At 35.1% G+C, this 20,933-nt stretch overlaps 1 protein-coding gene across 1 annotated transcript in view; it reads right to left on the bottom strand.

Moving 5' to 3' along the window:
- LOC128999020 (vacuolar protein sorting-associated protein 53 homolog) overlaps positions 1 to 20,933 on the bottom strand; it is a 77,413-nt gene that overhangs the window by 11,378 nt on the left and 45,102 nt on the right. Inside the window, exons 7-12 of the mRNA XM_054425375.1 lie at positions 14,935 to 15,150; positions 11,776 to 11,935; positions 9,966 to 10,141; positions 6,462 to 6,707; positions 4,921 to 5,104; positions 1,907 to 1,970 (exon numbers count right to left, since the gene is read on the bottom strand). Of these exons, the coding sequence (XP_054281350.1) occupies positions 1,907 to 1,970; positions 4,921 to 5,104; positions 6,462 to 6,707; positions 9,966 to 10,141; positions 11,776 to 11,935; positions 14,935 to 15,150 (1,046 nt within the window). The remainder of the gene's footprint in view (positions 1 to 1,906; positions 1,971 to 4,920; positions 5,105 to 6,461; positions 6,708 to 9,965; positions 10,142 to 11,775; positions 11,936 to 14,934; positions 15,151 to 20,933) is intronic.

Here is a 20,933-nt window from a genome sequence, read left to right as displayed (position 1 = left end):
AGCGGGTCGGCGCGGTTACTATGATATAGCTACGTCCCCCGCCTTACTATGTTTTGGCACGCCTACACACATGTATTATTTTTTATCCTCTCAACTACGATCTAGTCTCACCGCTCCACTGTTTTCACCCTTGATCATAATTGTATGAGCTTAACCGCTTGCCCCTAACCTCTAAAATCCAATCTACTGTAATGCTAAACAAACATCAAAGAAAACATTAAGTTGTAATCTTACCAGCCGAAAAAGTGATTGTGTGACTCAAAATTAGCGACTTTTATTCAATTCAACGGTTCACTAAAAATTATCTGCCGCTGCGTAGTGGCGTTGGAGTATGAAGTAAACAGGGGGAAGTGTTGTACAATTTGTTCGCCACTACCAACGATCACATGCCACTACGCAGCGGCCGGCAACTCGCTCGCCCAATAGGGCAGCATGGATATTGTTTGACTTTAATGCGTTCTGAAATCATTTTATACTTAATCAAAATATTTTAAATGGCTGTTTTGCCGTTCCCAGAATTATTTGCTTAACGTACGTTTATTTTAAAATTAAAACCTCAAACTTTTAACCTCCAAAATTTTGCCGCCCTAGGCTGGCGCCTAGTCCGCCTATTCGGAAATATGTCACTGTCCTTTGTATATATCCTTGTAGTATATGATCTTTGTTAAGGCGCCATTGGGATTAAATGTGTCCTCTCTTCCTATCCTCTACTGTTTTAAGAAAAAAGTACTGAATGTGTCAAAATAACAGCCTTGCAACTTACTGTGACTGGATTTAGCCATCTGACCATTCAGTTAGAAAGAGGGGTTTGATTTTGTGTGGTGTCCTTGAAGCTGCAGAAACTCCTCATTAAACAGGGTGCTTTTTTAACACAACCCAAATTACAAATACCGCAAGACACTTTTTAATGACAAAAAAAGCTCATATGTTGGTATTCCTGTGTTCATTACTTCATTGGCAGTGGTAATGGCGGATGTGACTGACGCGCTGACTTGCCCTGTGTGTAAAAATCGATGTTTTGACGAAGAAAAAACTAGGGATGGTCAAGTCTCGAAATTTCGGGAAATTTTCGGGAAATTTTAAATCTCGTTACACGAGACGAGATTTCTTTTTGGCCGAGATTTTTATCGAGACGAGAATTAAAAAAAAAAAAAAAAAAAAAAAAAAATTCAAAACTCCTGCAGAAAGTCAATGCAATACCCGCAATACAGGAGCGTGTTGTAGTTGCGTTTCCTTTGCTAAGGCGTTCTTATTTAATTAATTCTTTAAATGTAAATATTACTTTAATTATTTTAATATTATTACTTTAATAACATTTGAGAAGTTTTGTTAAGTGTAAGCAGTGCGAGGAATATTTTATTACTGTACTATAAAAGTATAAAAAGTCAAAACAAGTAACTATTTTATAAAAATTAATATTGCTTTTATTTTATGATTTATTTTATTTTAGGATAAGTTGAACTCTATCCTAACTGATATCACTATGTTTTCTAATCGTAGGCATTTTTAATAAGTTAGGCGTGATTAATAAAAAAATGTTATGCTGATGTTTTTTAATAAAAGATTGTAAATATTCTTGCCTATTATCATTATTTTTGTATTTAAACAGTCATCTAACAATGTTACAAAATCAGGTAAAAATTTTGAACGTGCATTTCCCGTTGTGTATGAGAAGGGAAATCCCGTCTCGATCTCGTCTCGAAATTTTATGAGAAATAAAAAATCTCGTCTCGTCTCGTCTCGAACTAAAAATCCAATCTCGTCCATCCCTAGAAAAAACCCTACAGTGTGACGGATATTGTGGTTGCTGGCATCACGCCAAATGTGTGAATCTTTCGGCTAAAATTTTTAACGATTTACGAAAAATTGAGGACTTTATTAAGTGATTTTGTGACGACTGCAATACGAAGCTCAAGTCTCATCTTGCTGTAAAGAAGACAGAATGTATCCTCAAAGGTGAGCTTCTTGACCTGAAGGAGAACTTTAACAATAATATTAATGCTCTTGAAAAGAAAATCAACATCTTAATGAATCAAGGCCTAAAAACCAAAGTTGTTTTAAATAAAGTTTTAACCAAGATTGACAAAGTCGACATAGTTGAAAATAGCGTAATAATATGCCAAAGTGAAAACCCACCATTAGTGACAACCAATCAGAAACTTCAGAAAGTTGAAGAGACGTTACACCTGTCCCCATTGGACGAATCGAACATCAACAACATTAATGTGGCCGTGACATCGCCAGACTTACAAACCAAAAAGGAGGAACAGTGGAATGGAACGGACTTGGAACTGGAACGAAGTCGAGACCGAGAGTCTAAATGTAATAATGGCGGCTCTGACGATTCAGCTGACGATATTTCGTTAGTTATTAAAACCTCACGACCAAAACCACTTTACTCCTCCGCTGTGAAAAAATCTTCGAAGACTAACAAAAGTGAAGTCCGGTCAAGCTCTTTGAGCAACCAGTGGAAGAATAACGTAGTAATCGGGACAAGTGAAGTTGTAAACAATTTAAAATCGGCCTCAAGACGAACACATTTCTTCGTTTGTAGAGTATCGCCGGACACAACGTGTGACGAAGTTTTAACTTTCTTAAAATCTAAAGAAGTAACGGACACGGAATGCGTAGAGATCAAGACTCGATTTCAGACCTACAAGTCTTTCAAAGTAGGAGTGTCAAGTGACAAAGAAAATTTCATTTTGGACCCAAATTTCTGGCCTAGCGGTGTCCTAGTCAGACACTTTCTCCCATCTGGCCGTTTCAGACATCAAAATCAAAAGCCTTTTTTAGGCAGAACCGTGTACAGGACTTTGAAAACATAGGTCTAGGCCTAACCCCCTCAATCAGTGACTGCAGGCCTAACTCTCTAACTCAATCAAGCCATAAGCCTGCTGGTGTTAGATTGGCTGTGTTGAATGTACAGTGCTTAAGGAACAAAATTGAACTCCTAACAGACTTCATTGGAGAAGTAAAATGTGATTTTCTGTGCATAGCTGAACACTGGCTACAACCTGGTGAGTCTGACTTTTACCATACAATGTGTGACCTGCATCTTGTAAATATCTTTGCTCGTAGTGTACATAGGAATGGTGGAGTAGCTATCTTTGCTGCCAAGTCCTTCAAATGTAATCAAATAAGTCTTGACAACTTCTGCATCGAAATGATTTTTGAAGTTACCGCTGTTGAAGTAGTAGATATCAATACAATACTAATGACTGTATACCGATCCCCTGATGGTGACTTGGATAGTTTCTTAAATCAAATGGACCTATGCCTAACACATCTATCAAGATTTAAATCCAGTAAACTGATTGTGTGTGGAGATTTTAATGTTCATCTAGAAAGACCTTCTTCCGATGAGGCTTTATTTGTAAATCTCTTTCGAAGCTTTGGGCTCTACATTGCTTCCAGGGAACCAACCAGAGGAGAAGCGTGCCTTGACACAGCTGCAACCAATTTCGACTCCTGGGACCTAAAGGCAGAAGTTGTTCCGTCTCATGTTGGTGACCACAACGGAGCTGTAGTCCTTACACTAGGACTAAGGCAGGTAAGCAAAGAACCTCACTGGCTAGATCTATACAAAATTGAAAAAAGGAAAATAGACTTAAATAACGTACAGACCCTGTGTAATATGCTAGAAGATGTAAATTGGGAGACTGTATTATTAATTACCGACCCGGCAGATGCTTTTAAGACATTTTCTCATCTCTTTCAAGAAAAATTTGATTTAGTCTTTCCAATCAGTGAAATCAGGAAAAAATCTAAAGTCATGAAACCTAAACCTAAAATACCAAAACCCAACAAATGGTATACCCCAGAGCTCAGCACGTTGTGGTCTCTGATGGTAGTGCATGACCATTATAACTCGACCCTTGACCCTGCCTTGAAAACTAGGTACTACTCTCTCTATACCAAAATTAAGAAAGATTACAGCTCCAAAGTAAAATTAGCCAAAAAACTTTCCAACGCTCAGATCATCTTAAACGCTCCCAACTCATGCAAAGCCGTTTGGGATATTATTAACCAACATAGACCATCCACTCATGCACCATCATCTCCATCATCACCTGACGATTTTAATAATTACTTCTCTAAAATAGCTGATGATATAATCTCCGATCTACCTCTGTTACAGCCCAATCCAGTGGATCATCTCTCTGACCTAACCCCAATTAACACTTTCAAAATCTGGAAAAAGGTGAGTGAAAAAGAACTAACTACAATAGTAAACCATTTTAAAGATTCTTTCAGCCAAGACATAAACGGAGTGTCAACTCACATTCTAAAATCTGTTTTCAAATCTATTGCCGCTCCTCTTGCCTATTTAGTAAACAGATGTTTGGCGGAAGGCGTATTTCCTGACAACCTCAAGATAGCCAAAACTACTCCTAACTATAAGAAGGGTGATCCTGCACAGCCAGCCAATTTTCGACCAATATCGATTCTCCCTGTTTTTTCCAAGGTCTTGGAGGCAGTTATGAAGGAACAGCTGGTGGCCTTCTTCGAGAACAACAGTCTGTTCAATGACTCCCAACATGGGTTTAGAGCTGGACGATCCACCACATCTGCACTACTTAGCCTAGTCAAAAATATCTCGGACGCCTTTGAATCTAATGACTCTATCCATCTAAGTCTCTGTGACTTAAGCAAGGCGTTCGATGTGGTCTCCCATGATATCCTCCTTGCCAAGCTCATCAAATATGGCATCACTGGAGTGGTCCATAAATCACTGGCTAACTACCTGGAAAACAGGAAACAAATTGTTTCGCTGCATGGAGCTTCTTCCAACGTCAAGGAAATGCACCATGGTGTGCCCCAAGGCTCGATTCTGGGTCCTGTCCTGTTCATAATAATGATAAACGATCTGTCTCTTAACAGGCGCACGCTGCTTTTCACAGAGGATAAAACGTCACTGACCAGGCACAGCAACCTGAACGATCTTCGAACAGAGGCAGCTTTTCTATTGAATGAAGCTAAAGAATGGTTTCTGTTAAACCGTCTCAAAATCAACAATGACAAGACACAGGCCATCACGTGCACCTTCAAACAGGGTATTGAAGATGAGGCGGTGAAACTGTTAGGGTTCTGGGTCGACTCCAAACTAAACTGGAATCATCATGTTGAGAAGGTATGTGTTAGGCTTAGCAGCATACTCTATCTGATCAGAAGACTAAAGAATGAGATCACACGCCCCTACCTGCTCATCATGTATCACTCACTATTCCACAGTCACATTAACTATGGCTTGGTGGTATGGGGACATAGCCACGCAACTCAAAGTGTGCTGCTGCTACAGAAGAGGGCTCTAAGACTGATAACATCTTCCGGCCCAACCGACCATTGCAGGCCGATTTTTCAAGAACTTGGTATCTTGTCGGTCTACAGCCAGTATATACTGAACACCTTAGTCCTTCTGAGAAGCAACTTAACTAACTTCTCAACCAGAAGCATTCAGCACAATTATGGGACCCGCGGGGCTGGTGACCTTGACCTACCTCGTCGGTTTCTCCACACACTTCAGTCATACCCCTCAATAGCGATAAAACTATTTAACACACTGCCGACTAATATCTGAGCTCTAGACCCAAAGCGATTCAAATCCGCACTTCGCCAGAGCCTACTCAGCAGGCCCTTGTACTCTTTAAAAGAACTGTTTGACGAGCCACTCGCTTTCCCCAAAAAAGTCACATCCGTCAGTTCAGTTTAATTGTATATATGTAAATAGTGTTAGTAAATAGTGTAGCAATCTAATGACGCAATCTATCCAACATTTGTTGGTCAACGATGAAGAGATCAAGTATCAAGTATCAAGTAAGTATCAAGTATTGCCAATCGGCTAATATGCATTGTTACATAGTTATCCATGAGTTTTAGTGTTATTGGGAAATTATTGTGAATAAGACTCAGCTCAGCATGGTGTTTTCACAAGCTCAAAGAGTATGTATCGTAGGCTACATTAAAAGAAATCATTCGTTTTATGCCAAAATGGGTTTGCAGTTAAGTTTCCAGTACTCTTCCAGTACTCCAAAAATTCCAGTACTCAAAAATCAACTATTTATAGAATTGTCAAAAATTAAGTTAAAATTAAAATTAGTTAATACTAAAATTTAAGTGAAATTAAATTACAATAATTGATGGCGAATAAAAAAACTACGAAGAAAATTATTTAATGGCATAACCAAGTTAGAAAATAAATGTTGGTGACAGATAAGTTAACGGCTGCCCACTATTCTAGGTTTTTAGAGAGATTTTCCATATTGGCATTGCAAGGAAATCTGTAGTCAAATTGGAGGTAGAATCAAGTTTGAATTTTGGTATGCACCAGCTGTTACTCTGTAAAGCAATCGGGACAACACTCGTGAAAATCTATTGCAATCTGGCAATATCAAAACAAAAAATCATTTTAAAATGCTAACAATACACAATTCAATAATTTAAAGCCAAAAGCAATTACTTACTTGGGTAAATTGTTCTGAAGAATCTTCACAGCGTATTCTCTGAGATACTTCTCAAAGGTTTGGCTGAGGCTGAGCATTGGTGGACCATTACTCAGCTGATTGCATTGCACCAGGAACTTCTTGTAGAAGACAAAGAGATCAGCACAAGAAGGAAGAACGCCTTGGACTGCTGCACTCACTGGCTGCTCATTGCTGAAGTCTCGCTTTGACTCAGTCATAAACTTCTCCAACAACTCGTACAGATTTCTATGGCATCAATACTTAGTAAATTGAGGAAATTTAATCATAACATATGGACACTATTCGGAGGTGGATCTCAGGATTTGTTGAGGGAGAGGCGCAATTATATCAATTATATATTTGCGATATATGTCAATGAAATTGTAACAAATTTTAAAAGGATTCAAAATTAAACCTGTTTTTAATGATGGATGTTGGTTTAATGGTTTTTAACTAAAAAACCCGAAATTGAGAATTGGTGAAAAATTACAGTTTCCGTTTCGTTTTGCCATGCAATAATTTTGCCACGATCACAGGAGACAATAACGAGTCTTGGTGTTTTGCCACAATAAGTTTTAACGGCAATTGGAGGGGGGCGGGGCAGTTATGATATCTTCCATTATGTTAGATTGATCAAGATTTTCCGTGATCATCGGAGACGATAGCAAATGTTCATGGGATCGCGAGAGATATTCAAATTGTGGCCACGATAGCGGATCATTTAAAGACAATTAATTTTAAGGTTAGTTTCTTCCTGTTTCCAAGCAAGTTTCCTCTTTACCTTACTTTTCTGTGGTATTGTGTAGTGTTTTGACCAAAGAGTAAAGTACAAATCATTTAATTTCTGCTGAAATCCGGAGAAAAACACTTAGTCAACACTTTCAACATTCACTAACACGGAACAATTTACTATAAATATAGAAATGAAATTAAGTTATTTAAATATGAAACATCCTCAAAACGGGCTTTTACAATAGAATGAGAAAGTTACTTGTACAATTTAATGTAACCAATGAACAAGTCAATGCTGCAACCATTTTTTAATTTTTAATTTTAAAGAGGTTGGCGGCCTCTTTTAACCTTGCATTTGCTTGTCCACATAGACTAACTGCCCGTGCCTGGAACCTATCCAGCAAAGCAAAGGGTGACCCGGTACAGTACAAAGGTGAACAGTACTAATCAAATGTTAACGGCAGTGACCAGGGTCCGAACCCACGACATAGCTGCCTTGGGCCCGAAGCAAGGCCACACTAAAAAAACAGGCCGTAATGCTCATCAAGCATGACGTCACGATAGAAGACGGCTATGACGTAGGTATTTATTTATTTATTTTCCAAGGACAGATTAAAACGAGCAGCTGATCACAAACGGCAAACATTACGTCATTGCCTTCTTCTATCGTGACGTCATGCTTGACGAGCATTACGGCCTGGAAATTGCTTGTAGTTTAGTGATGATCTAGTTATAGTAAATGTGTATGTCAGGTCCTACATTATTTTCATTGTTGAGGAGGTCTATTGTAACTTTGTTATTCAATGAGCAATAAAAATTTATGATTTATTACCAAACAATACAAAAACTGTTGGCCCAGGGAGGGGGGGGGGGTCGCATGCCTCCTGTGCCCCCTGGCTGGATCCACTTTTATACAGTTTAGTCATATCTATCTGTCACTTACAAGACCAAGATGTTCATACAGTTGCCAAAACAATAAAAAAAATATTGTATAAGGTTCACTGATGACAACCTGAGTTGGTGTGTTTGTAATCAGGTTCACTGCTGACAACCTGATATGGTTTATTTGTAATCAGGTTCACTGATGACGACGTGAGTTGGTGTATTTGTAATCAGATTCACTGATAACAACCTGAGTTGGTGTATTTGTAATCAGGTTCACTACTGACAACCCTAGATGGTTTATTTGTAATCAGGTTCACTGATGACAACCCGTTGGTTTATTTGTAATCAGGTTCGCTGATGAAAATCTGAGTTGTTGATGTATTTGTAATAAGGTTCACTGCTGACAACCTGATTTGGTGTATTTGTAATCAGGTTCACTGATGACAACCCTAAATGGTTTATTTGTAATCAGGTTCGCTGATGAAAATCTGAGTTCTTGATGTATTTGTAATAAGGTTCACTGCTGGCAACCTGAGTTGGTGTATTTGTAATCAGGTTCACCGCTGGTTTATTTGTAATCAGGTTCACTGATGACAACCTGATATGGTTTATTTGTAATCAGGTTCACTGATGACAACCTGGTATGGTTTATTTGTAATCAGGTTCACTGATGACAACCCTAAATGGTTTATTTGTAATCAGGTTCACTGATGACAACCCTAAATGGTTTATTTGTAATCAGGTTCACTGATGACAACCCAAGTTGGTTTTTTTGTAATCAGGTTTGCTTATGGAAACCTGAGTTGGTGAATTTGTAACGAGATTCATTGCTGACAACCCTAGATGGTTTATTTCTAATTAGGTTCACTGATGGCAACCTGAGTTAGCATATTTGTAATCAGGTCCAGTGATGACAACCCAAGTTGGTGTATTCAAAATAAGATCCACTGATGACTAACTGACAAGGTGGGTTTGGAGTCAGATGATTTTAATAATTTAAGAATAATTGTATTTTGTTAATCGTTAATTTTAAATCTCAACCTATATTTCTTTATTGCTATTCAAATAATGTTTTTATCTTAACACCACATCAGATAATTATCTAGATGAGAAGAACTCCATGCCAGATGCAGGCTAAAGAACTACTGATCAAACTATATGAAATATCTGACGGAAAAAACTGTGGCAAGAGCTAAAGAATAGGTGGCCTAAAGACTGAATTTCAGGCCTACAGTAACTCTGTATTATGATTAGCAATGCATTAGTGCTCTTATAATTCTTAACAAATGAATCTAAACAATTGATACGTATTGCCAAATCCTCTAGCTATTCTATTTACTTTCCTTATGGCATTACATTCATTTGTAAGGAATTTAAGACTTGCTAAGATATCAGTATTAGACCATAATGACAATGAGCATGCCTATTTAGAAACTTCTGTTGACATATTTTTAGACCCACCCTTAATAACAAAGAAATATGAATATACCACAACCTCAAATGAGTAAATAAGTATGAACGTTTGTCAACATGCTTAACAAAACAATAAAATCAAATAAACTACAAAAACACAGCAAAAACTTACCTTCTCCATATAAATAAATGTTCAAAGTGAGGTAACTATTAGATTTATTTATGAAAAGAACAAAACAAAATTTGAAGAAAAGAAAGAACAATCATTCAACAAAAACAAATAAACAAAGAAAACACATTACAGATTAAGTTTTAGTTTTAGTTGTATTAGTATTATAACATTATGCTTAGTTTCTTTAAGTAGGCTTACATCTTAAATGCTACATTTGCTGACATACAGAACCAAGATGATTCTGAACATCTTCAAATATATTTAGCTTATCAAACTCAATCAATAACGAATCAATTTCTGACCTATCAAGACTATCGATGTAGATGTATAGGTACGGCAGGAAACATTGTCCAATAATATTGTGAAAGGCTGAGACTGCCTGTTCATTGGTGGGTTTGGGTTGGCCTTCTTCCTCTTGATTTTCCACATCAAACGGGTTAGAGGTTGACTTCCGTTTGGTTGTTTTTTGGTCTTCTGTCTGAAAGTTTAAACAAAAGTAAAAATACATGAATATATGCAAAGTCAGAAAATAGAATCATCAGTAGTGCTGGTGCTTGAACTTGACAGTCGGGTGAAAATTTAGGACTAAAAATTGTGATTCGTTTAAAGGGGCCTGAGCGTCTCCAAAATGTTCAGGTCAGGCTTTGCCAGCATTTGGAGATCGGATCTGGCTGGAAATAACTTTCAGGCCATGAGCGTTCAGAGGTTTCTACTAAATTTTCGAGCAAAGCTTGTATGCTGGACACATAATAATGACCACAGCAATAAGCGTCTGCAAAGATTGCCCATATGCAAAATTCACAATTTTGCTACGTCCAGACATGATTTCACTATGATTGGGGGAGATAATGGACACATTAAATAAATTGTAGCTTATTAATAATCATTTTAAAAATCAATACTTTCCAAAGCAAATCTATTTTGGCCTGACCGGAATTTGGCCCAAGGCATAAAGTTCGGAACTCTTTTACCTTACCCGACCCAATCTGAAATAAATAAGTCCGGTCTGTAGACCAGACTTATTGTCCCACCAGACAACCCGAAGAACATCTCCCATTATCCTCTTCCCATTATTTATTTATTTATTATTTATTTATTTATTTATTGTTTTACCTAACCCGGCCCAATCTGAAATAAATAAGTCCGGTCCGCCGACAGAATTGTGCAGTAGCAGGAGCCTAACAACATGGCCCAAAAAACTACTCGAATTGTAAAATGTAATCACAACTATGCATTATATTTTTAAAATCAGGCTTGGGAGCTAATGTACTAAAGTGTGGATCGGTGTTAATATAGCAAATGTGCAATAAATAGCATACTTAACAATATAACAATGTTTTTTCCAACACTGTTGCTGATTTTTTGCGAATACAACTTCTAACTAAGAAAAGGTATGTTTTAGCAAATACTGTACACCTAGTCAGAGAAGATATCAGATAATGGGATGTAAACAACTAATAGCACTCAACACTCCAACCTGAAATTGAGTATTGAGAAACACTGTTCGATGGACTCACCCTGGTCACAGAAAACGTACTACTATAACCCAGAATGCCAACCGCATGGTAAAAAGCATTAAGCGGTTTGAGAGAGCTTTGCCTATCAATCCGTAGGCAGCGCCACCAGCGTTGCCATGCAATAGCATAGCAACGCTGGTGGCGCTGCCTACCGATTGACAGGCAAAGCTCTCTCAAAACACTTAATGCTTTTTACCATGCGGTTGGCATTCTGGGTTATAGTAGTACGTTTTCTGTGCCCTGGTATATATACCATAAATTGCTTCCAGATACTCAAGTGCTTCCAGATGGCATTGCTTTATCCATTAAGTTCTTATGTTAGACATAAAGATCCAGATTCTCTGGTCCTCCACTGTGTTAACTGATTATTGAGTTGCGCTTTTGCAAGAGCTTTGATTTTTTGGCAGTTCAAAATTCATTTAAATTGAAGTTACATCAAATAACATAAACCACATAATCCAAAATTATAAACAAATATATTTTGTTATTGTCTTTGAGTAAGCCTACTAGCCTTATATGCATATGTCATCACTGAGAATAAAAAAAACCAAATTTTAAATGTTTTTGTAATTTTTTTTTTATTAAATCCACTTACTTTGCTGCTTTGAGTTGTTGGATTGTCCTCAAGAAGTGTATTTCCTGTAAACCTAACCGCCAGCAACTGTTCAAGACTTGACGTTCTTTGGATGGCGTATAATAGCAATTTAACATCTATTTCTTTTGCCCTTTTTGACATAATTTTGGTTAGTTCTGCCCTGAAATGAAAAAAATTCACAATATATAAATATATATTCTAATGAAACTACTGTTCTGGAATAATGATTGATGCAAACGTTATAATATAACCAAAATAGTTTTTTTAAAAGACTAAATATTATTATCCTGTATTTTCAGTGGACAAAGAGTATCCACAGGTTATTGCTACTGACATCAATTATCTGAAGGAAAATTAATATAAAATCCAAGAAAATAAGAAATGTATTAAATCCTGAAGAATTTCAATAAATATCTTAAATGAGTACAACAGACATTTCTTTTAAAGATAATTTACTATTTTGTATAGCATAAATAATTTAACTTGTAAAAATTTTTGAAATCTTATGATACACTCGATAAAATTTACTAGACTACTATATTAAAGAGATATGTAAAATAATTCAATGGTATTTTCTTGAACAACCTAAAAACAAAATAGTGTTTTAACAATTCAGAAGCTATATCATGCAGTTCAACAGAACAATCTTTATTTAAATGTCAGTAAAAATCAGAAATCAATTATATTCATTAAAAGTAGTTCATTTTTGTAAGGTTGGTTTTAATAAGCCTAGTGGGATTTTGAGTTAACATTAGAAAGTTCTAAATAATACATTTTGCCAATTAATTACATAAATCTAGAAGTGTCATTAAGCTAATACTACAGCATTTTGTAAGCTGACCAGGCACAAAGTCAAAAATCACCAGTTGGTAAAATGAAAATTTACGAATTTGGATTATACAGGGTCACAGACAGGAACCGGCTGTTATTTAATGTCACAAAACGCACTATCTGTAATTGTTGCGAGGGGGGAGAGGGGTCAGTCACTAACTTTTGTATATACGATGCTATGGAGCGGTGGTTGGTATAACAGAATAGTATGCCTTTGACAAGGAAGTATGAAATTGCGAGTCTATTGCGGCAGCGCAGCGACATTTTTGAGTTTACTTTCAACTTTGACCCCATGATGTCATTACCATCTTAAATAGAATTCTCAGGTGGGTCAAATATTATCATCAATCCATGAACCACAATGGATCTTAAAAAAAGCAATTTACAAAGAAGTGGCAACAATTAATGATGCCATGAGCTGCTGGGACGTGTAAGGAAAGGACCGAAACCTGCATAGGCCTACAAGAATGTAGACTTCACCTGGATAAACTTATTTTCCTTAAGTGATGGACATCTGAAAAGTGTAGCCAACTATTTATAGTAAACAGAACAACTATTCTTCAAGATTTTGCAAATATTTTAAAGTAATACGAGTTATAATTGGGGATGGACAGGTCCCGACATTTTGGGAAATTTTCGGGGAAAAAATATCATTTCGACGATCGCGCCGTGACCGCGAGTCATACCGACGATCGCGCCGTGACCGCGGAGTCATACTGATGATCGCGCCGTGACCACGGAGTCATACCGACGATCTTGTCGTGACCGCGGAGTCATTTCGACAATCGCACTATGACGGCGAGTCACAAGTCTCTATACCTGTAAATTTTTACCCATTTAAAAAAAATGTTTTTATTAGCTTGATTTCTTGTCCGGTACAAATTATGCAATCAATTTTAAACTAACTTCTCGATGAGCTAGAGACTTTAAACTTGAAACATATCTCACAAATGGATGACAATACAATATTATGTAATTAAATTTTCATATTTCTCTTGGGCTACGCCCTGTGGGCCTCCAAATTTTCCATGTTTACATTTTGAAAGAATGTAAAAACAGTAGAACCTCGATAACAAGACTCTCGTGGGGATTATTAAATAAGGCTTGTTATCAAGGTTGACTTCTTATTGAGGTTTGCAGTAACATGTGTTTTAGGGGTAAAGTAATTTCAAGGGGATTTGAGAACTGCACTTGTTATCAAGGGTGGCTTGTTATCGAGGGTCTTCTTATCAAGGTTCCACTGTATATCAATTGAAGTCAACTGTAAATTCTTAAATTTGACAGTTCGAAGAGCAGAGGTTAAGAGGCACAGGTTCTGCTCCCGAGATTTTCTAAAATATAAAACAATCATTTAAAAGTAAAGATAAAACATCTGATTACAGATAATAAGGTTATGGTTATGTATAACAGGCCATATAACAATTTCATGATGGTTGGCCACTGTATCGTTAAAACTAGCACTAATAAGGTTTATGTTACCTGGCTTCTGTCTCCGGTCCACGACCAGGACGAACCAACACCATGGTTTTACGATGGTGTTGAGTTCGTAAAGCCATGACAAACTCAACACTGAGGGATATTTTATAGAAAAGCTGGCGTTCACCAAACCTGAGGATGTGCCAATGGAGGGCATGAAACGGCTGTAGTTTCTTAAAACTACCGTGGATCGGAGACAGAAGCCAGGTAACATAAACCTTATTAGGCCATATAAAATAGATTTAAGATATTTACACATTAAAGACTAAAAAGTAGAAAATAATTTATAAATAAAATACTTTTTAAAAATGACACGTTTTTTATAAACTCACTAAAAAGTAGAAAATAATTTATAAATATGTGGAGGGAATAAAATGGCATTTTTAAAAAGTATTTTTATTTATAAATTATTTGGTTTTGATAGATCAGTACCACAAATGGTAAAAAATTGATTTTGTTTGTTTTTTTGGTAGCTGCAATACTCAAGACTTTCTTTTTATGCACAGGAAGAGATCCCGTCCCGTCCTGTCCCGAAAATTGGGAAGGAAATAAAAATCCCGTCCCGAACTAAAAATTCAATCCCGTGCATCCCTAGTTAAAATCGACACAAAAACAAATGAGTAATGTTTATTTTATAACATCTGGTCTTCTCTGGTCACCCTCTATAATTAGATTATACATAGTGTATATACAATTACATAAGATCTGAAAATGATGGTGGCTAGGTAAAGAATTCCAAAAATATCCAAAACATCGAATGAGCTGGTATTTATTTTTTTTTATAACACGTAGCTCCTTTTCACAGGAAGAACCAAACCGCATATCAATTTACAGAGAAAGTTTCAAACTTACCTTGTAATGAGACAGAACTTAATGGTAATCCGTTCGGAAACTTCCCAATGGGGAGGAAACATCGCACCAAACTTGTCCTCACATTGAAGCAAGTGTTTCTTAAACCATGTATATCTCCGGTCAATCTTATCTAACCAGGCATTTTCTTCACTTTCATTAAACAATACTAAGTACTCATCCAACTGAATTCCAACAAACCACTTTAGTAATTCTCGCCTGAAAGTACAATTTAGAATATTAATTGAATTAATACACAATAGTACAGTATTAACAGTTTTTATGCTAGAAAAAGTTGTTATAACTCATTAGTCTTTGCAAAAATAGAAAAGTGCTGAAACATACCTACGAAGGCAAATTATAATCTAAAAAGTATAATCCAAAAGCAAACACATCCATTAATGACATGTCCATTTTTAATTTGACATTTCAGTTGTAATATAGGGTGTAGTTCAGCAGTTTTTAGGAAATGCTTTGTATGGGGTTGGTAACATTTATTAAATATATACATTTATTAAGTAACCCCATTGTCTAAAACATGTATTGATAATATCTTTGTAAGCAATAATTTGTTCATAAGTAACCATAGTCACTGTGTTATTAGATCCAGTGTATCAGACCATTATGCTATTTCAATTACCATTATGTTAAAAACAAAAATATCAAACAGCCCAAAAATTGTTAAAAAAAGAATCATTGATACCGTAAATACAAACTCTTTTATTTACAACTTTAACAAAGAGTCATGGAATTGTGTATTAAGTAGTCAAACAGCCAATGAGATGTTTAATAGATTTTTTGCAGTTTTTTCGTACTATTATGATTTGAGTTTTCCTTTAGTAACAAAGAAAGTAAACAAAAAAAAAAAGTTATTTCTGGAAAAGTAAAAAGATTTTAGATGCAAAAAATATGTTAATTTTGTTGGAATCTGTGATAGCTAGTACGTCCTGTAGTTCTGACATAAAAAGGCTTTACGTTTACAATTACCACAAGTTGTGCTACAGTAATCTGCTTATCGAGGCTAGAAAAGAGTATTTTAACTCTAGAATTAGAGAGTCAAACAATATTAGTAAAACCACATGGGTCCTTATTAATTCAGACCTAGGTAGGAAATGTAATTTGAAACCAAACATAAGTTTGAAAAAAAGGAATCAGGGATACAAAACCCTGAAATTATTGTAAACAAATTTAGTATTTTTTTTTTGTTCTAAATCTCAAACATTGGCTAGGAACTTTGATTAATTGAAATATAAGTTTTTAGGATCTAGAGTTTTAGAAAGTATATACCTAGAACTAACTAATGAGAGGGAAATCTTGAATATTGTTAAACATTTAAGAAACACTCAATCCGTTGGTTGGGGTGGAATTAGTGTAAAAATAATCAAAAGTTCAATACATGCAATTTTGAAACCTTTAGTTGTCATTGCCAATGATATGCTAGAGACAGGTATTTTCCCGGATCACTGTAAAATTGCCAAAATTGTACCAATATATAAAAAAAAGGGTTCCTGTAATTTAATAGATAATTACCGTCCAATAGCCCTATTGTCAATATTTACCAACATTTTTGAAAAAACTATTTTCAGAAGATTTTTTAGTTTTTTGAAAAGAAAAATATTATCAACAAAAACGACAATTTCTGATTTCCTTGAGATTATTATTGAGGCCCTAGAAAAGAACAACTACACCTTTGGGGTATTTTTGGATCTCCAGAAAGCTTTTGACTATGTGAACCCAACCATCCTCTTTGATAAGCTGGAAAATTATGGAATTAGAGGCTCTGCGCTTGAGTTAATAAAGTCCTACATGCTAAATAGAAAACAGTTAGTTTCAATCAAACATAACGATAAAGACTTCTTTTCTAACCACATAGAAGTGAAACTAGGGGTTCCCCAGGGTTCAGTCCTAGGGCCTCTATTATTTTTAATTTACATTAATGACATAAATAGTGACGACACTGGCAAAACTATAACATACGCAGATGACACTTCTTTAATTTTAAATCATTCAATCTTAAATACTTTGGAAATCTCTACAAATATATTTACAACTGGCATAATCCAATATTTTAATGAAAATCGTTTATCAGTAAAAATAGATAAGACAGCTTTTTTGAATTTTTCAACCAGAATGTTAAATTTTGACCCTAAAATTTTAGTGGAAGAAGATCAGGTCATAGATATTGTTCCACAAACTAAATTCTTGGGTCTCGTGGTAAACAGTTCACTGAACTGGAATGATCATGTAAATTACCTTAGTACAAAATTATCAAGGTCAGTTTTTATATTAAGAAGATTTGGTAAAGTATGTTCTATTGAAACTTTGAAAAAAATCTACTACTCATTATTTTATTCCAATTTAACATACTGTATCGAAATATGGGTATACACTACCAAAACAAACATAAATCAACTTCTAGCCATTCAACAAAAAAGCTTTGGGGTGTATGGCAGGACTGAGCTTTGGGAATTCTTGTGAGGAAACATTCAAAAATCTTGAGATTCTTACCGTTCCTTGCATAATCATTTAACCGAGTTTTAATATATTTCAAAGCTAACATCTTTAAAACAACAAATGAACAAATTCACTCATATGACACTAGAGGTAAAAGTAACATCCATATCAGTAGGTATGACATAAGGCGAGCATTGGCAAGTATTTTTTTTCCTCCAAGACTTTGGAACCATCTACCAAATCTATTTCAAAATTTCCCTCTTAATTTATTGAAAAAGAAGTTGAAGAAAGTTTTAATTAAGCTCTGTTTGTTCACAATAGATTGATTTTGGCTAGTGACTAAAGATGAATTTAATTTACTAATTATAGAATTAGTCAGAGAAATATAGGATATGACCTTAAAAAAATTGCAAGAAAACGTTTTATGGTTTTATTTGGAGTGCTGGGCTTGCAGAATGACATACTAAAAGTTGCTAAAAATCGGTGCACGAGAAAACCACTAAAATCACAATTTAAATGGCAGCTTTTCCCAACATTGGACAAATTAAAAAAATATATTTCACGTGCATTTTTTATACACATTTTTCGAGATATTGACTTGGGACCACCACCTGTATTAATTAGGTGGTTAGTGCTTCATTTTGATAAGGAACACGTTTTTGGCCGCCATCTTGGATCCGCCATATTGGACATAGATAATTTTTTTTCAATGTAATGATAGTGTTGTGACACATCATTACAAACTACATTTTTACACTGATTTCAATACCGAAATCCGTTTTTCAATATCTTTTTTAATTTAGAAGATATACTCAAACGAAAACTCTCCCCCATACATTTCTTATGGACGTTTCGTAGTTTGATAATTTTTTTAAAATTATTTTTCTTATATCTCCAGTTCTTACTAACGCTTGCAGTTCGTTCTAGGCTTAAAATATTCAGTAATGTCAGGACTTTCATTTGAGCTCTTGAGCACTAAAATCAGACGAGTTAAAGACCAGCTACGAACCTCAGAACAATATTAATTTATCTTTTTAGAAATATATTTTTATTAAAAGATTTATAACTCGGGTTGTTAATACGTCACCAAGTTCTTTCTGGTCTCAAATTACTCAGTAAATGTTTCGCTTTGACTTCATTAACCATTAACCAAAATATGACAATTTTAAAATGAGTCATGAATCTTAATATAACATTAAAATTTATTTATTTCGAAATTTGTCTTTATATCCCTTGACATATATCTCTAATTCTAAATAACTTCCAAAACTCTTATAGTCCTAAATAATTCGCCAAATTATTGACTTTTATTCTAGCTAAAGATTACTTATTGGTAGTTATTTATAATTGGGGATATATGTCTTAAACAATAGATAAATTTCTAAATAAAAATAATTTAATGTTAAATGAAGGTCCACGACTCACTTCAGATTTGTCAGATTTTATTTAGTGATTAATAAAATAAACATTTGCTAAGTAATTAAAGACCATAAATAACTTGGTGACGCCTTAACAACCAGAGATATAAATCTTTTAATAAAAACTAATTTCTAAAAGTTAAATTTAATATTGCGTTGGGATTTGTAGCTAGTCTTTAACTCGTCTGATTTTAATACTCAAGAGCTCAAATAAAAGTCCTTACATTACTGAATATTTTAAGCCTAGCACGAACTGCAAGCGTTAATAAGAACTGTAGATATAAGAAAAATAATTTAAAAAAAATATCAAACTACAAAACGTCCATAAGAAATGTATGGGGGAGAGTTTTATATAAAAATATAAAAAATACCCCCTGCTGCAGCAAACCTGCTGACTAAGCGAATTTCCATTTGCCTGATTGGATTTTCTCATAAATATTTCCTTAAACCTGCCAGATTGATTCCCTATTTAAATAACACTAGGTTTAACAAGTACTTAGGTATGCTGCTACAGGAACGGTAAAAAAGTATGTTTTTTTATAAAAATGTTAAATAGATTTAATTGCTAAGGCACAGGGTTCTCCAACCTTTTTTACTCAAGGGCCACATTGACAATTTTTGGAGGATAGGCGGGCCGGACCGTCAACATTTCAGTGTAGAAAGGTAGCCGCCCCAAATAACCCACAAAGAGGTAGTTTTCTAATTAAAAGCTAAGCAATGAAGTTTGAACATTTCTTGCTGATGTTTGAGTTGCTATTTAACCTTTTGACTGACTAAAATTCTGTACGTTTTTGTACAAATGATACTGTGACCAAACAAAATAACTGATGTACCTCACATTATTTATAGGCATATAAACTGTGTTTGTCATATTTATACTTTGTCAGTACATAAGTAGGCTTATGATTATTCAAATTCATAAAAAAATAATATAAATAAATTTTACAGTATATTTACCATGAAATTAGTATTTCTTCATTATAATTATTATATATTAGTATATGGTTGCCTCGCTGGGAAAAGATTGTTAATCTTAAAAGATTGCAATATAATTTGCCAAATGGATCCATTGGTGACAAATTTGTACAATTACTAGCGGAAGAAATATTATTGCTAGCAACTGGAAAAGAAACCTCTGAAAGAGTAATATGTTTCATTGCTGTTATTTTGCAAAGAGAAAAAATAATCAAACAAACCTCGGAATCGGAGGCAATCTGATGCGATAGATCTTTAAAGAACAAGTGTAAAAAACTTTATACAAATGAACAAAAACAGTTTACAGAAACTTATTTCAACAGACTTGTTCAATGTGGGAAAATAAAAGATGCATCAAGAGTAGTAAACCAAAATATGGTAGGAGGAATCCTTAATCCTAACGATTATATCGGTGAATCCAACACTACAGTTTATGAATTATTGAAAGAAAAACATCCAGACCCAATAATTCCAAACAAAGATTTACTAAAACTACCTGAAACCATGAGTGAAGTTCCCAAACTAGAAAACACAGAAATAACAGCAGAGCATGTTGAGAAAGTAGCAAGACAACTTCATGGAAGTGGCGGGCCAGGAGGAAGCTCCTCAGAAAATTGGACGGATTTCTTGTTAAGACATGGAAAGAAAAGTGCGCTTCTGAGATCTTCAATAGCCTCTTTAGCCATGAAAATGAATGGAGAAATAATACCTTGGTATAAAATAAGAGCCTTAATGGCAAATAGATTGATAGCCATTGACAAATGTCCCGGAGTGCGACCAATCGGAATTGGAGAATGCCTAAGAAGAATCATAGCTAAATGCATGATAGTAGCATTTGGTGATGATGCAAAACATGCTTTAGGTACTAATCAACTATGTGGGGGCCTAAAATCAGGCATAGTGGGAGCAATACATTTTATGCAAAATGTTATGGACGAGAATTTTGACAATACAAATGAATGGTGCATGATATTAGTTGATGCTGATAATGCCTTTAATAAAATTAACAGAGCAAATGCATTGTGGCAAGCAAGGCTACATTGGCCAAGAGCTGCCAGATTTATTTACAACACTTATCAATGCAACGCAGACTTGATAATCCCTGGAACTAATAAAAGACTATTCAGCAAAGAAGGTGTCACCCAAGGTGACCCT

The sequence above is a fragment of the Macrosteles quadrilineatus genome, unplaced genomic scaffold, assembly GCF_028750875.1.
Source record: "Macrosteles quadrilineatus isolate MER2022 unplaced genomic scaffold, UCM_ALF_1.0 Scaffold_7__1_contigs__length_78375512, whole genome shotgun sequence".
NCBI lineage: Eukaryota > Metazoa > Arthropoda > Insecta > Hemiptera > Cicadellidae > Macrosteles > Macrosteles quadrilineatus.
The sequence above is the reverse complement of the archived record's forward strand: the minus strand, read 5'-3'. Positions and strand labels throughout refer to the sequence as shown.